Source organism: Parambassis ranga, chromosome 17 (genome assembly GCF_900634625.1).
Source record: "Parambassis ranga chromosome 17, fParRan2.1, whole genome shotgun sequence".
Lineage (NCBI taxonomy): Eukaryota > Metazoa > Chordata > Actinopteri > Ambassidae > Parambassis > Parambassis ranga.
The window spans coordinates 14828316-14845929 of NC_041037.1; the positions used below are offsets into that span (position 1 = coordinate 14828316).

At 41.8% G+C, this 17614-nt stretch overlaps 2 protein-coding genes across 4 annotated transcripts; one reads left to right on the forward strand and one right to left on the reverse strand.

Moving 5' to 3' along the window:
- Window positions 1-605: 605 nt before the first annotated feature.
- Window positions 606-8680, reverse strand: oxsr1a (oxidative stress responsive kinase 1a). Its single transcript, XM_028426766.1, has 17 exons — window positions 8477-8680; window positions 7824-7936; window positions 6046-6154; window positions 5386-5527; window positions 4604-4659; window positions 4296-4405; window positions 4102-4203; window positions 3793-3926; window positions 3616-3664; window positions 3469-3534; window positions 3130-3252; window positions 2437-2472; window positions 2121-2270; window positions 1818-1920; window positions 1651-1719; window positions 1364-1428; window positions 606-1275 (listed from the first exon to the last, which is right to left on the reverse strand). The coding sequence occupies exons 1-17, from the start codon at window positions 8544-8546 to the stop codon at window positions 1201-1203; spliced, it is 1572 nt and encodes a 523-aa protein (XP_028282567.1). The 5' UTR covers window positions 8547-8680; the 3' UTR covers window positions 606-1200.
- A 1669-nt stretch (window positions 8681-10349) lies between these two features.
- On the forward strand, window positions 10350-16519 carry LOC114449262 (1-phosphatidylinositol 4,5-bisphosphate phosphodiesterase delta-1-like). Of its 3 annotated transcripts, none has more exons than XM_028426763.1 (15): window positions 10350-10740; window positions 12008-12166; window positions 12793-13021; window positions 13128-13257; window positions 13358-13586; window positions 13677-13878; window positions 14179-14323; window positions 14404-14556; window positions 14676-14831; window positions 14933-15086; window positions 15178-15294; window positions 15395-15573; window positions 15659-15791; window positions 16079-16228; window positions 16397-16519. In XM_028426763.1, the coding sequence occupies exons 1-15, from the start codon at window positions 10707-10709 to the stop codon at window positions 16486-16488; spliced, it is 2262 nt and encodes a 753-aa protein (XP_028282564.1). In that variant the 5' UTR covers window positions 10350-10706; the 3' UTR covers window positions 16489-16519. The 3 variants fall into 3 exon arrangements, with proteins under 3 accessions (XP_028282564.1, XP_028282566.1, XP_028282563.1); XM_028426765.1 differs by lacking the exon at window positions 10350-10740 and adding an exon at window positions 11594-11711; XM_028426762.1 differs by lacking the exon at window positions 10350-10740 and adding an exon at window positions 11607-11739.
- Window positions 16520-17614: the final 1095 nt, after the last annotated feature.

The following is a 17614-nucleotide window of genomic DNA, read 5'->3' on the forward strand; positions in this document are numbered from 1 at the left end:
TGGGTGGACTGCCCCTTTAAGCCTCGTTACAGTTTCCAAGGTTTTTTTTTTTTTTTGCACCTCAACAGCTCATCAGCAGTCGACTTGTAACATGAGCGAGCTGAGGCTCCACACACACACAATCACCAGCATTCAGGATTCATCCCAGCTGTTAGATCAGGACTTCAATAGGCTCAACTGTCTCTTACAAGGGAATGTAGAACATCAAAGCACTCATTACGTGTGCGTTTCAGTTATTTTTTGAAAATAAAAGTGAGCTCTCTCTCTGCAGGTTTTTAGAGCTGCCCGTTCTGTGTGGTTGACTTTACATTAACTCATTATGAGGTACAAGCACAAAATGTGGACTGCTCAACACAAGAGAAATAATATTGGCAAGCAGTTGGTCACATATTGTGAAAAGAAAACAATTGCATAGTATAATAATGTTAGGCAAGTCTTAGTCTGTGAAAATAATCCTGTCTTAAACAGCAAGGGAAACGCCATCTGACAGTGTTGTGTCGTAGTTATCAGAGTGGTAATGAATGTTCTCAGCATTGCAGACAGGATTTTTACTCCTCTCCTGTAGAGGTGAGAATACATCACACTGCTTTGGGGTTTATTTTTCCACTTTTTAAACTTTGCTACAATGGGTTTAAAATGATCTATATCAATGTTTAGGGAACTTTTGGAAAGGTGTAACACACCTAATAATCACAGACTGAATTCTTCAGTCATAAGTGTTAAAATAACTAAGGCTGAACTTACACTTTTCAGTTTCAGTGTAGCATAAAGTGCCATGTAAAGGTGGCACGACACTCTTTAATGAGTTTTGTGGCACAGTTGATTAAACAAAAACAAAAAGAAAAATGAAAGGCATATAACTTCCAGTACTGGCAGGAGATGGTTTGGATTGTGCTTGTGTATGAAGAGGAAGGGGAAAAAAGAATCTAGGATCTGATATAGTTGATTGCATCTCTTCTCCCATTTACTGTATAAGCGCACTGTAAACTTTTCAAGTGTGATTCCTGTGATGAACCCCTGGATGTGGTCCTCATGCATCCTGCAGTAGTGTCAAACTCCTGCCAGCCTCATGTCTGTGGGTCCTCCTCCTCCTCCTTACACACCTTTCCTTTCTTTGGCAGTAGTGGTTTCCTGGAATTGACTACGATGCAGCTGTACAACACCATTTGTTTCTGTCTTTTGCAGCTGGTTCTGTTCGACTTAACTGATACTGAGTTGCGCAAATCCAATGAGTTTAATGTCATCAGGAATTTCTGACTCCTCTATGCCAGACGCCTGGAAAACAAAACAAAATAAAAACACAAATCAGCCAAACCTATTTGTCACAGCAAAGTCTGAAAAATGTTTCAGTTTGTGTGCTTACCAGTTTAAAGGTAACATTTTTGTTACTATGAGGATCGTCAACAATCTTTTGCAAATTGGCAGCAACTAGACAAGAAAGAAAAAGGAAGTAAGAGGACAATGTCAGGAAATCAAACCCTGAGAATGGACAAGAAGACTCGTCTTCAACCCTAGTTAGTTGCTAAGACTGAAAATATACATACGTATACCCTGAATTTGCTAGATGCAAATGTTACACAGAAACCCTTGAAAACCAAGGTGGTTCCCTCACTTCATCAGATTATCTTTGAAATGCATTGTCTTACTTACCAATGACTAAATCCCTCCCATCAACCAGACCAGCTGAGACCAGCTCCTGAGAAACTCCATCAGCAGAGTCTGAAGACAGAAAAGTAGAAAAAAACCCAAAAAGAAAGGAGTGAGGCTGGAGTATGTGAATGAGGACATGATACTCATGCTTTGTGAGCATTCCATACCTCTTCCAGGCATGAACTCAAATCTGATGTCATTGAGCTCCTTCTTGGGATTCCTCAATCTCAGGACGAGGCTGATGGGAACACTGGATGAGGCAGCTGGATCCTGCAAAAGTACAACAGTAATTATCAATTACTGGTGACAATGCTAAATGTACAGCTGTAGCTCACTGCTAAGAAAACACCACAGGTTAAAGCAACATTAACCACCTTGAGGGCCTTAAACAGGAGCAGCAAGACAGAATATTATTTTCACTTTCAAAGAGAGCACCCTGTGTTTTTATTTATGTTTCACGTCTATGTTACCTGGACAGCAGGAGCGTGTGAAGGACTGGCTGTCTGAGGGGGAGCCTGTGGTGGAGCTTCCTCTCCTGCCTGACCAACTGTGGCAGGTCTCTCCTGTACTGCACCTGGTGGCTGCAGATGTGCTGCGCAGCTATCTGCTGGTGGGAAAAGCTACAGCAGACACATTTCTAAATAAATCACTTAAATTAACTTTACATTATTATTGAAAAACAAAACAAAGGACATACATAACACCAATGAGTCATGCAGATTGGTATGTTATGGCAAGTCAATTAATCCAAGATTTTCACGTCATGTCCACTACAAAAGGACTTACCTCCATATTGTGGGAGCCGTCCTTCACCCTGGGCGACTGCAGAATGGACATGACAGATTGTCAGAATTACATACATGCAATTCTCCTCTTATCCCCTCAATATATGGACTGATGGAGCATTAAAAGATTGAAGAAATTTGACACAAAGTGTGTGACAAAAAAAAACATAACTGACAGACAGAACAGTGAAATCCCACACCTAGATGTCAATTAACTGGACAATAATCGAGCATGTGGTACAGGTGTGGTGGCAGGAAACACTGGATTTGTTTACACATTGTATTGTTCTAAATACAACATGACCCTCCCCTTTTTCAAGATGTTTGGAAAACGGCTTTTTGAAGACCAAATCGTATCGAAATAATTTCAAACATATGAGAGGACCCCATGTTTTTAAGGTGTATTTCCGAGGAAAAACACCATCTAATATTTAGAACAATACAGTAATATTGTTGGTCATTGAAAAAATGTGTATATAAATATCTGTTAGCTCCCACAAAGTTGCAGCAACATGAAACTAAAATCTGAGTAAGTGAAACTGTAAGTACATTGACATGAAGCAACATGAATTACAAATGCCTGGCTAATGTTCACCACAACAGTACAACAGCACTATCTACTGGTTTAACAGCCACTGTGCAAAAAATACAATCAAGCTGCCTTATGAACTACATTAGGCACGCAGGGCCTCACCCTCAGAGCGGCCACAGCAGCTTTGCCCTCCTCACTCTCCTCGTCCAGCTCATCGTCGCTCCACTCCCAGCCACCGTCCTCCGTCTTGTGGAGCCGGCCACTGGAACCAGGCACCCGACGCACCTACACATTGCATTAAAGAAAAGCAGCACTCAGTACTGACTCATTTATCACCCTGTAATCCTTTTCAGCCACTTCCCAGCGGAGATTTGAGAAACTGGGACACACCCTGAACAAAACAGCTCACCTTGGCATGCATACAAGCATGATGCAGCATTCAACATTAGATATTCAATCTTACAAAATGTTCCATCATTGTGTTAGTAATAGATGTCAAACCTTTTTAGAACGCTCTGTTATGGTGGGACCTTTCTGCAGGAGCCTCTCGTGCAAGTACTCATTGTTCTGTAATAGAAAAACAAACCTTTGTCTTTATAACGTTTTAGACATTGATTTATTTTTTAATTACAGTGCTGCGTGGCTCACCTTGGCTTTTGTGAAGAATTTGTGCTTCAGCAGCTCTGCAGCAGTTGGCCTAAATAGGAGTGAAACACAAGGCTTTTCATTACATTCATTACACAACTGGGGCATCCAATGGAAAGTAAAACAAGCACAAATTTAATCTAGCATTTGGCAAGAAAAATGGTTTTGGGACTAACTGACCTTTTTTCGGGATCTTTCTGTAAACACAGGGAGAGCATCTTCCTGAAGGACTTGCCATATTTCTTCACCATTTCCTTATCGGTGATGCCTGTCTCCAGACAGGGAGGGACGTTCTGTAAAGTCAACATCAGCACCTAGAGACAGCAAAGAACAGCTACAGTGACTGAACACACAAAAACAGGTGTTTCACTCTGAGCAGTTTGGGTTGACAGAAACACATTTACTAATGTTCCTTCTGAGTTAATCTTTTTGTTTAAGAAATTTCAATGGTTTTCTTCTCTAATGACATAACAATGTACACACAGTTACCTTCATTGGTGGGTACTTGTGATATGGTGCCGCTCCAGTGGCCAGTTCAATAGCTGTTATTCCAAAACTCCAGATGTCAGCTTTGAAGTCATAGCCACGAACCTGCAGTTTAAAAATAGACCTCGTGAACAAAGTGTTCTTTTATACCTGAGCTGAAGCATTACAGGGAGAAAACACACAAAGAAGCTTCCAACCTGCTCCATGACTTCAGGAGCCATCCAGCAAGGGGTCCCCACAAATGTCTTCCGAACCTTGTTCCTCGTCATATCTCCTCCTGCTGCTAGAAAGGCACTCACTCCAAAGTCTGAGGTGTGTGTTTAATTTTGAGTTAATGAAGCAGGAAGATGGGGGAAAAAAATAAAATATTTTTGAACCATCAAACAAAGTGTGGGTCATCTTCAGCTTTTCAGGTCATTCTGCACAGAAAACATCTCAACTGTAATATTTCAGTATAATGTTTCATTGAAACAGGGTATATCAGGAGGAACCAAAAGCACAGTACCAGCAATTTGCACTGATCCATCTTCTCCAAGAAGAATATTTCCAGCCTTTAGATCACTGTCCAGAAGAAAAGGAGGATCAAATCATGGGTACAATTAAATATATCAAGTCAATGCCTGCACCAACACAGGCGTGGCTCGGTTCTACAAATGAACAAACACTCCGCACAAACCTCTTAAAGTAGTGCCTTTGATCTATCGCACCTTAATCCACCTGATTTCTGTTTGCCTGCTGCACAGAGTGCAAACTATCCACAAAGAGCTGGAGTGGATTAACCCTGGCCCCAAATTCCCCCTGACTATCTCTTCTGATTAGGTGTAAGTGAGTTAGTCACAGCATCTGAGCTCAATCAGCTGCTGCTCTCTCCCTCTACTAAAATGCTGTCCACTCATGCTGAAACTGAAATACGTATCATTCTCTCTTGATATGTCAACAAATCTAATTAGCCTCCATGAGTTATCCAGTAAAATAAGCAATCACATTTCTAAACAATAGTTTTAGTAAAGAAAACCATGATGCTACTATGAAACAAGAAACAAAGGCTACAGAGAGGCCTTTCTCCTCAGCTGTGGTTCAGCGTGTTCCTGCAAGGAACTTTTATGTAAAACAAACCTCCTCAATTATGCATTTTCAATGCATTAAATATTAAGGAATCGAGGTCTAGTTCAAACCACATGCTCATATGCAGAGATGAAAAGCTCACTTCCAGCACTGTGTGAGAGGACACATTAGCTAGCAGGGTTCAAAGAGGACAAACAGCCACGACACATCACTACACCCTACCGATGAATCTGGCCGTTTTTGTGAAGGTACTCCAGTCCCTCCAAGACTTCTTTCAGGATGGTGGCGATGCAGGGCTCGTCCAGCACTCCAGTCTTGTGCTCACCACGAGAGATGATGTGCTTGATGATGTCCAAAACTGAACCTGAGAAAGAGGAAAGGCTTGTCACGAGACATGCTGGCAGTACATGAAGGGAAAACGGCAAGTGGTTTAAAGCTTAATGAAAGTAATACATCTCAAGGTTTGTCCTGTAAACAAAACCAGCAGCTGTGCTCTGGTTTTAAAGAAAAAGCAACTTGCCAGAACTATGTGGAGCAGAAGCACACTGCTGAAGTATCTGTTGTGATCTGCTGCCTCTGAATAGATGTGGTGTGTTTTCATATGTCTCCAAGAACATATTAATAAATCAAGATCTTATATTTCACAGTCAAGGATGTATGATGAGGATAAATGTTACACCACCTCATACACTAGAGGTACAATAAATGTAAGTTTATTGTTAGTTTATTATGACTGGTTTCCTAGTGTATACATCTAAAAACATATTCCAAGTTCAACCTGAACTTACTTCAGATAAAAGAGGGTGGGTACAACAAAAGAAGTCAAAGTCATGTTTAAGATAAGACATATCCAAGTGTCAAACCAGAAACAAATGCACTTACCACCACTTAGCAGCTTCATCACCAGCCACAGTTCATCCTTCACCACAAAGGAGGTATAATAAGACACGATGTTGGGATGGTGGCACTGGCTCATTGCCTGAATCTCTTTCTGCACACAGAAGACGAAAGTGGGATAAAGAGACGGCAATTCAGCAGGAATTGCAGCATACCAAGCCAAGCATGAAGCCAACTCTTTATATTACACTTTCAAATCTGATTAGAACTTTATTTAATAAGGGCTTACTCAAGAGTGTGGCTTAGATGAAATAACTTAATCCCTGCCATTACCCATTCCTCAGAGACAAAACCTTGCAGATAAAACAGCTAAACCCTAAAGGAGGCGTACACTGTCCTTAAGACAAGAGACAATGGAGTAACCTGGATTACATCACCGCTGAGCCACCAAGCCGAGACATTTTTAACCTAGAATACAGACACAGGTGGATTTGGGATCTTGGTAAATTACATAATCAAAGCGTAGGTGAAAGTCCTAGAAGACTGGGTAATGAAATATTCATGTCAGACAGCAAGCATTGTAATGTGGATATTTGACTGTCCTTGAAAAGAAATGAGTGTGTGAAGTGTGAAAAGAAATAACCTCCTATATAAATCATTAAAGCCCCATATTCCCAGTCACAGCTGTGTCTCTATCCTGCTGAAACTTCTGCACCTTCCATCTGGCTGTATTCCATCTGGATAATTTTGCCACCAGTTCAAAGGAAAAATGGTTTGGGTCTCTTAAAACTCAACACCAAACCTGCCTGTAATGTAATGCCTGTAGAGCCAGCTGTTTGGGGAGAGTGCCGGCCTTTTCCTCATTCACAGCCCATATAAATGGTGAAGCGACTGGAAAAGAGCAAACCTATTTTCTAACTCGCCGCCATCTCCACATATGTGACTGGATTAACATGGAATCGCACACATTTGTAGCGTAAACCTTGCTGGTGCCCCTGGTTGTGCTTTGGTTTGGAAAAACCAAACAGTTGTTCAGACGGTGCAGCCCCCATTAAAATACATGGGATCTGCCCTGAGAGGAGTAAAAGGAGGCTGACACACCTGTCTCTCCAACATTAATTCAGCTTAATTAGGCAGGCAGAGCGGCTACCATGGTGACAGGCTAACACACAAGAAGCATAGAAAACAGCCATATTTGTAGTCTTTATCAGACGTTAGGCATTATATCTGTCATATTGATCATCTTTCAGCTGTATAGTAGCCGGCTACTTCTTTATCAATCATTACACATGATATCTGCCATATTCATCGCTTTGGAGCTGTTTGCTACATGTCCACATCAAAGTCATTTAGTCTCCCTAAGCCTCAGCTATTATTCCGAGATCAGACAATTCACCTGCTATTCAAAGCAATTATCCAGCTCCTGTTCAGGTTAATTCAGCTGCTTTTATAACTGATTCAGCTTGTGTTCAGAGTAATTCAGCTCTTGTTCTGCCATTCAGCTTCTATTCATATGCATTCTGATGTGTTTTTTATATTATTAGAGTTCAAAGCAATTGTTCAGATAAGAGTTCAAAGCAATGCTTCAGCTTATGCAATCAAACTTGCATTTTCTTCAGGAAATGCCTTTTCTAGTGTTTAATTTGTCCTAGCGGCACAGCTTGACTTTGCCCTGCCTTTGTATTCAGTGTTTGTTGTGGTATCAAGCTTTAAATCTGTCCTTGACCAATCTGACCCCACTAACACACTACTTGCAGAAAAAACACACCCAAGGAGAGTATCTGGATTACAAAGACTGGGCCATATCTGCTGTGTTTTCTTACCAGGAGCTCATCCATGCTTGTTTGACACTTTTCCAGGTTGATGCGTTTAATGGCCACCTTCTCCTTTCTGGGCTTGCAGTATGCTGCCTGGACAACTGCAGTGGCTCCACTCCCTGAGGAGTGTAACATTCAGCAGTCAGAACAAGACATCTTATGTACCATGGCTGACAAATATGGGTACAGTCAAGTGGTGTAGGACACACAACAATGGACAACATTGATCATTTACAGCAAAATGTGCAAATTCAATCAAATATTAACAATAAGCCATTAGACCTTTCGTTCAAAGTCATCAGTCACGTTATCTAGACTTGTGCAAGTATGAATGGCTCACTATAAGCCGTATCATGCCTTCGGCAAGACAGCACCACCCACTTCAACAACGGACGACTCTTCACGTACTCCAGGCTAAAATTGCTTTAGCTAGGCGTTTAGCTTCATGCTGACTGGCTAATAAGCTATCGTACCCCGACTATCAAAGACAGTTAATTAATGTGGTCTTGCCATTGGGAAACTGCTGGCTAAAATGTAGCTACGGGTTGTAACATGAGTTGTGTTAGCAACATACATGGAATGCTAACAGGGTAGTAGCAATTGGCAGCTGACACCGCTGTAAGGCTAAGATGCTAACATTAGCAAGCTAAGCTACTCACCTATAACCTCATTGAGTTCATAGTCATCCTTGTCGATGGACCAGGACTGAGAGGACTGGTCATCTGCCATGGTCGTCGTTTTAAACAGTGTAAACAGTGCAGACTGAACAGTTAGTGAGACGCCGTCTGGAAAGATATATTTGTATTTACTCCATTCGGCTCCGATGAAGCCGTCTGCTACTGTTTCGATGACAACTCCTACCGCTCCTGTCAACACAACTTTGAGCGCGACATGACGTATCACGTTACGTACGAACTCAGGAAGAGGAACAAAGATGCCGCCATCTTGAGCGTGGCAAAGACCGCACTGTATAAAAAATCTCAAGAACACACAAACGAAAACCACAGCAGGGGGTAACATTTGGTTAACGGTGATATTAAGATACATGCGTTTAGAATTTAAAACACAGATATGTTTACGTTTTAAAATACATTCGCTTCCGAAAAATTGTGTTCACTGCACTCAACAGGGGGCGCTAAGTGTCTGCTTTTAGACATTTCTTGCATTTTTCTTGTATTTTTGTTTACACAAAAACGTTTGTGTGCAAAATGAATTGAACATGCGTGTCGTACATACATCCTACAGTTTTAATTCACATATGAAATGTGTCTTGTTCAATACAGACTTGTTTTTAATATTGGGACTATTTAATTAAAGTATTTCAAATTCCATTTAAAAATCAGTTCGTGAAGGGATATTTTCATTCAACATCCTGTAGACTGAACAGAAGATAATCTTCGGGAACTCCAATCAAAAAACTTTGAATCTCCATATTGATATTTTTATTTGCCAAAATGTGTGATGAAACCTGATGAACGGTTGAGGTGTTTACCAAACATGTTCCTATGGTTACATTGTTGCTGCAGGTACAACCTTAGCATTTTTGTTTGTTTGTTTGTTTTTTTCTACAGGTATCTGCGGGTTATTAACAAAAGTATAATGTGTGTTAGTGCCCTGAGACATGAGGATGTTTTGGGTTAATGCAGCAGAGATATGGCTGGTATGTGACGAAACAGCAGGGCCTGTTCCTGCTTGTTTTACAGGTGCAGACACCAGGCAAAAAACACAGGCTTTAACATCCTGACAGCCTTTTACATTCTCTGGTTTCAGGGCAAATGTGTTCAGCAATCACAATATACACTTTATGACTTTGATGCACAGGATTTGTTGTCTTGTTGTGTGCATTTTTTCCTAATGACAAATATTGATGCAAACTAAGAAACAATGCTGCACCTATAGTCTCCCAGCTTCTCTGTTTTCCTGGACTCCGTGGATTTTTTTGGAAGTGGGTGGCCCTTTCCCCCGGAAGCTCTCGCCCCTGATTCTGCATTAAAGCTCACTCATCCTGATGCTGACGGTGCGCAGATTGTAAGCCGGGCCTGAAAGGGAAGTGCTGAGAGCCACAAGAGCTTCAACGCAACAGTGATTGCAGAGCTATTATTCTGCCAAGGCTTAGAGCTGCACATGAAAAGAAAAGTTTTTTTAAAAAAAGAGTGTCAGTGTAACTAATATCCTCAAACTAGGTATCAACTGTGAGGACTGGCAATGAGCCAGCTCTGCTATTCAGCCATCCTGATCATGTTTGTCTTGTGTTCAAAAGGGAAACAGGTGTCCACATAAAAACACAATCGCACTTGGCTTTAGCACTAATCCATTAAAGACACAGGTTTCCACGCTGTAATGTATCTTGAGGCGTTTTGTCTGTAGGTTTCTTCCCTGTTTATTCAAAGTTATCTCTTGGTCATGTTTTTGCTCTGAGGCTCTGGGAGTGTTTTACAGACTTGTGTACACACAACAGGATTTTAAAAGGCATGTGGATTTTTTTTCCAGGTGCACAGAAGGTGACCAATCAAGTGAAAGAAAAATGAGCCAGAAGGCATAGTTCCTTTAATGCAGGGTAGCCTGAAAAAGATTATTAACCAGCACAGAGAAACTAGTGTAACCTACACTGCTGCTGTGACATCAGCAGCAGCACAGTCTGAATGGCAGTCTCGTCAAACCGGTGTTGAAGCCTGCAGCAGTGCTGACACCATTCACACCGCCAGGAGGGAACCACCTGTGTGTCTCCGCTTGATAGTCGTGTAGTTCTCACATTCAATTCAAAGAGACTCCAAACTTTAGATTTTCTACCCAACGCTGCGCACATGGAAAGAAGGAGCAACTTTACATGAACACTTACGCGACACGTGAAACGTAACACGAGCTGACTGCACAAAAGAGAAACGGAGGATGGAAACGAATGGGATCGAAAGCATGCCGAACGGTAAGGACACATTTTTTTGGAACATTTGTGCAACTTTCTTAGGCGCATCTCTTTTAAAGAACCCTTAAACCAACATAAGGAAAGAGTTTCTATTGTACTATTGATCTTAGTAAATGCGGGTCATCTTTTTTCTTCTTCACAATATGCACCTATTCCGTTTACTTTGCCAAAAGGTGTGGCTCCTTTTATTCAGATAAGTTTCACCTGGCTGGAAACACAACCGAGCTTTGCCAAAAAAACACCATGTTAGTGTTGCTTTTTTTGGCAACTTCTGGATGAATAATATGAGAGGTGTCATATAAACCAGTATTTGTTTTTCTCTGTCTCTCTCTCGCCATTCACACTGTTTGTTTACCTGTCGTCATAGACATGTTTGCTTCTTTTTATTAATTAATGAGCGAGAGAGTTAAATCCTTAAATCACAGCACGCAGCTGTGTCGCGGTGTCACCACTAGATGGAGCCCGTCAGTTAACAATAGCGGCAGATGACAGTAAGGCAGGTTGTAATGTTTTCTATCATTTATAGTTAAATTACGTATGTGTATTTTTATATTTTATGTTATTTAGATCTATTTCACCACATTATAAACTCTATTATAATATTTATTTGTAAATATACACCAAATGTCAGCTGTAAACTAACTTTAAAGTTAAAATTACTGTCGTTTGAGCTAGCAGCTAAAGTAAGCTAACTGTCAACATTTTCGTTATTTTTTTTCTTTGCTGGCTTCACTTGACTTCATCTTAAGTTAACTACTTTAAGAAATACTCTCTAACTGTGTCAGCTGATGGACTTTGACTGGGGAAGGTACACGCCCTTCCACACACACTGCTTTGTCTCTATACGCCCTCTGAACACACACCGGTCTAGTCGCGTTTCAGCAGCACTTGAGAACGACATGTCTTGCTTGCAAAAACAGCCAGAACTGGACAAATCGGAGGAGCTACAGCGCAATGCTAGAAGCCAGAAGGTGATACAAATGAACGTAAAGCTCCTAGGTAGGCTGCACTGCAGTTACTTCAAAGAAGGGTTTCAGGAGAAAGATGCAAAGACTGGATCTGGAGTCAGACTGTATGGTTGCTTAGCACATCTCAGCTCTTATTTTTAATGTAAAAAGTTCTGAAGCTTTGCATGGAAATGGCATTTAATCATTTTGTTTTGGTTTCTGGCTTGACCTGTCTTGACCTGTCACTGTTCAGCTCAGATAAATTAAAGGCAGGTGATCTGAGATTAAGCCTTTAACCTTTTTTTTCCCTGCATTCTCAGGTATGGAGGGTGATCCAGACCTCCAGTTCCTCCTGCAGGGGGGAGACCTCCTCAAGGTCCGCTCCCCATCCTGGAAGAAGACCCGCTACTTCAGACTGCAGGAGGACTGCAAGACCATGTGGCGTGAATCGAAGAAAACGTTCGATAAGAATCACACCTGTGAGTGCTGTCCAAGCATCTCACCTGGATGTGTCCATGACCAGCACACCTCTTGCACATATCTTTTTACACACCTTCATTTTTCTTGTGTGAATACACATACAAACTATCTTTGATGTCTTGAAAAGGGATTTTTACTCCATGGATTGTAGAAATGTAAGGCTGACGTTAGGGCTGTAAAAGATTATTTCTGTCTGAAAGTCCTTGGTATTATCATACACATCTGTGCTGCTTATGATAGCGGTGATCTGTCTGCTGTTTGTAGAGATAGTGATTTTTTTTTATACTGTGTGTAGGAGCGGTTTAAATGGGCTCTTGTTTTATTTTGTGCCCACTTTACATCCACACACTGTTATCTCTGACTGATAACTGTAATATAGTGGTGTCTTTATTGATGTCACCGTGTGTAGTGCTTGAATGCAACCCCTTTAATCTGCATTCATCGACTTAACTGTACACACATCAGGCTTCGATAAGTGGCAGGGCTTATGTTTACCAAGCAGGTTGGCCTGTGATGTCTGAAGATACCAGAGTTTTTAAAAAAAAATCATGATGACATTTTTTTATCCTTTGTATTTTATCAGCTGAAGGTAAAATAACATTTACCGCATTCCTCCTGTCTTCAGTTTCACTCGATGACGTTTCTGCGGTGCGGATTGGCCGTCAGTCAGAGGGTTTGAAGAAGAACACGGAGGAGCATGTGGAGGGCCGCTGCTTTTCCATCATGTTCAAGGGCCGCCGCAAGAACCTGGATCTCATCGCCAGCTCAGAGGAGGAGGCCAAGCAGTGGGTCAGGAGCCTAGAGAAGCTGGTCTTCAACTTAGACAACCTCAACAGCCAGCAGAAGATAGAGCAGTATCCTTAAACTGTATGATAGCGAATATTTATTTACAGGAATTGGTGGACGTCAGCCAGAAATGTCATTACATTACATGTAGTCCTTACATCACAAACATCACAGCTGGATCTTCAACTGCCTGAAAAAAGCAGACAAGAACAAAGACGACACGCTGAGTCTGTCAGAGATGAAGGACTTCCTGCGTCTGATTAACATCGAGTTGGATGATGACTATGCTGAAATGCTTTTCAAGGTGATGCCCTCGGAGCTTGTTGTCTCTAAACATGAAAACCTCTTTATTCTGACAGCACAGCACAGTTAACCTACCTACATGTTGTATTTTCACAATACAGAAATGTGACACATCAAATTCTGGATCCCTGGCTGGTGAAGAAATTGAACGTTTTTACAACCTGTTGACCCATCGAGAGGAAATTGATGTGATCTACGGGGAGTATGCTAAGACCACAGGCTTTATGAGCCCCGAGGACCTAGTGAGCTTCCTGATGAAGGAGCAAATGGAGAAAGCCACACTGGCTGATGCTCACAAAATCATTGAGAAGCATGAGCCAGATGAAAACGGTCAGTACCTTTTAATCTGATGTTCAGTTTTATTTGGGGTCTTAACATCAGGTTGTTCTTCTGACACATCTGCTTCTTCGTGTCTTTCAGCCAAAGCAAAGAAGCTGCTGACCAAAGATGGCTTCCTCATGTACCTGCATCATCCAGAGGCCATGATTCTCAATCCAGAGCACAAGGACGTGTATCAGGATATGAGCCAGCCCCTCAACCACTACTTCATCTCCTCCTCACACAACACCTACCTCATAGAGGATCAGGTCAAAGGGCCCAGCAGCACAGAGGGTTACGTTAGGTAACTGTTTCATCCAGTTTTTGATAATTTGTCCTTGATGTCTTGAATCATTTCAGCTACATAAGCTGTGGTGCCATCACTGACAGAATCTCTGCTGTCTGCAGATATTTATCCAGCTCTCCCACCCTCAGCCTCCTACAGAACAGCAATGCTTTTCCATCTGTCCTATTAGCTCATGGCGTACTCACACAGTGCATCACTCACAACCTGGACGCTTAGATAAACAAATGATCGTTTATCATTGTCATGTTGGTTCATATCCCAGTATTCAGTCACTAATGCTGGTTATGCCTCTCTCAGAGCTCTGCTGAAGGGCTGTCGCTGTGTAGAGCTGGACTGCTGGGACGGATCCGATAACGAGCCAGTGATCTACCACGGCTACACACTCACCTCAAAGATCCTGTTCAAAGACGCAATCAAAGCCATTAAGGAGTATGCCTTCAAGGTGTGTTAACAATAATAACATCCAGCAGTATCCTGTGTGTCATCGGATCTTCCAGTAACACTGTTACATTTTTCCTGCAGACGTCCGATTACCCCGTCATCCTCTCCTTGGAGAACAACTGTAGTGTTGAGCAGCAGGCTGTCATGGCCCAGCACATGAGCTCCATCCTAGGCAGTGCACTCGTCACCGCTCCTCTGGGTGACGGAATGCCGACAAACTTCCCATCTCCAGAGGTTAGAATGCCAAACAAAAATGACAGCAAACACACAAGCAGAAATGGACCGAATACATTGTGCAACATACATTTGTTGTATTGTTACGTCTGTGTGTGTGTGTGTGCTATTTATTCCAGGAGCTGAAGGGGAAGTTCCTGATCAAAGGGAAACGATTAAACAAACTGGAAGACAGTTTCACTCCAGAGGCAGCAGAAGCTGATGATGACATCGATGTAACAGAGGAGGAAGATTCAAATGATGATGAGGAGGAGCAAAAAGAGAAGAAGAGCAAGGTATGCATGGTAATTTTGGGAGAGTTTATAAAAGAACACATTAGCAGTCACATCATCATTTTCATTTTATAACCTTTTAAATTCGATTTTATGTGTTAAAGAAAAAACTGAAACTTGCAAAAGAGCTGTCTGACATGGTGATCTACTGCAAGAGCGTCCACTTCAACGGCTTTGAGGACGCCAGACAAAACTTGAGCTTCTATGAGATGGCATCCTTTAAGGAGGGAAAGGCAGAGAAACTGGCTAAAGAGTCAGGTGAGGAAGAATCTGAAGTCCTTAAGATTTACCTTACAAGTGTTTTTGCATTAGACCCTATAACTAACTGGTCCCTCTGTGTTTTCTGCAGCAAATGCTTACATCCAGCATAATGTGGACAAACTGAGCCGCATCTATCCTGCAGGCTACAGGACAGACTCCTCTAACTATAACCCAGTGCCCCTGTGGAATGCTGGCTGCCAAATTGGTGCATCATACTACCAACACAAAGAACATAGACTATTCATGTGACTCTGCTCTCCAGACAACTCATCGCATGCCCTGCATTCCCTGTGTTTTCTTTCCAGTGGCCTTAAACTTCCAGACGGCCTGTGAAGACATGCATGTGAACCAGGGCAGATTCCTGGTCAACGGGAAGAGCGGCTACGTCTTGAAACCTGCCTTCATGAGGGACAGCGACACAGAGTTCGACCCCGTCACCCTTACACGAGGAGCCTGGCTCAAACACAAGACTTTACACATCATGGTGAGTTTTCACTGTGAAGACACTGGAACTCTTTCCAAGTATTTGCTCCTTTCGGGGTCATCATGTGTGTCCCACCTGTCACCAGATCATATCGGCCCAGCAGCTCCCCAAAGTGAACAACAAGAAGTCCTCCATAGTGGACCCTCTGGTTAAACTGGAAGTCTATGGAGTGCCTGCTGATGTTGCTAAGAAAGAGACCAGTCCTCTGAATAACAACGGTACCTCACTACATACATCTATACATATACACATAGTTTACAATAGGCAGGCATTTGTCAACCATCCACCTTCAGTTTTATATTCTTGTTGACTTCACATGCAAGACCTGCAACTGTGTGTGGGCAGCGTTTCTATGCTACTATGTCACGATGCATTCTGGGAAATGTGAGAAGATGAGGCATGTTTAGAAAAGCATCAGGTCATTTCTGGAATGTGTGGAGTGGACATCAGGCATGAATGATGTGTAACATCTGTGATACTTAAACCCTCTGACTCTCTGTTCAAGGCTTTAACCCTGCATGGAATGATAACTTCCAGTTTGACGTGTACGTGCCAGAGCTAGCACTGGTGCGTTTTGTCGTTGAAGATTATGACTCTGCATCTGATAACGACTTTGTCGGACAGTACACACTGCCTTTCAACAGCCTAAAAATGGGTGAGTTTAGTCATTTTTTTTCCACTGTGAGCCAGTGAGTGATTTGTGACCACTCTTCTTAAATGAACAGAGAGAGAGAAGAGCTGTCTCGCACGTGCTGCACAAAGAGCTCTTCATATTCTCTCTTTTTCTGATCACTAACTGTAACTATTGTGTGCTGCCACACAGGATACAGACACGTGCCTCTGCTCAACAAGAACGGAGACCTTCTCCCCTCAGCTGGGCTCTTTGTACACATCATGATCCTTGATGCTGAATAAGTCACAGACTCCATGTTTTAGCTCTTTTTTTTAATTTTGCTTCATAGTTTTAGTTCTTGATAAGTTATTAGCTTGTTTTCAGTTTTGAGAAGCTACTGTTACCATTGTCATTCTCAAGGGTCAGCTGAAAGGCCCTTTTACAGCTGGAAATTGGTTGTATTGAGTTGTGGGTACATGCATGGGAATAATAGATTTGCATCAAATTTTTAAGACTGCGCATGTCACCAATTTCTGGTCATTTTAATGTGTTGTCTCTGTAAACCTTTTTATTATTATGACCATTTTCTTCATTTCAGAGAAACATAGGCATCTACAAACACCATGCTTTGTTTTTATCAGTGATCGTAGTCATCATCAAGTATGATTATTTTTCATGTAACATCTGCATGACTTTATCTTTTTGTAGATCAAGATAAAGACAATAGAAAACACAAACACCTGTGTCTGCCTCTTATTTCCAACATTTAGGATACATATTGCACCAAACCAGTGGTGATATATATATTGAAACTGTGACGGTAACAAAGCCTGCAGCTCCATAATAAGCTGCAGGGTATCCCGATGGAAAACCAACTTACTTATGCAAACGTATGCAAACAGAAGTAGGGACGGTCGAGGTTGACATACTTCTGCCTTTCTTAAGTTACCTTGTAAAATTTGAGCAGGCACACCCTTGGTACACAGAATCAACAGGAAGAGTCAGCAACATGATACACACCAATGTAGAGCTATCGTCTTACTACTGAATGGCCTGAACTTTAGCTTTTATGTAGCTCAAAGCAGTAGTATATACAAATTATTGATCATGTGATCAGTCAAGCTGAGCACCAGCTGCCCATCACTAGCTGGTAACAGTAAAGCAACAGCAGAGGAGCAGCTCAACTGAGGTTTTCCTCAAAATCAACTTATCATTTTAAATAAACTGCTGCTAGATCATATAGTCTGCTGACAGATGACAAGCAACAATCCTCCATAAAAATGTGCTTTATTGTGACATGGGAAAATAAATGGCTGAAAATACTCTTTAACAGAACACAGTAACACACTCTCTCTCTCATGTCTTTTGTAAGTTAACAGACCAGAAAACCTCAGTCACAGCAGTCTAAAGAGACGATCTTTGGCCTTA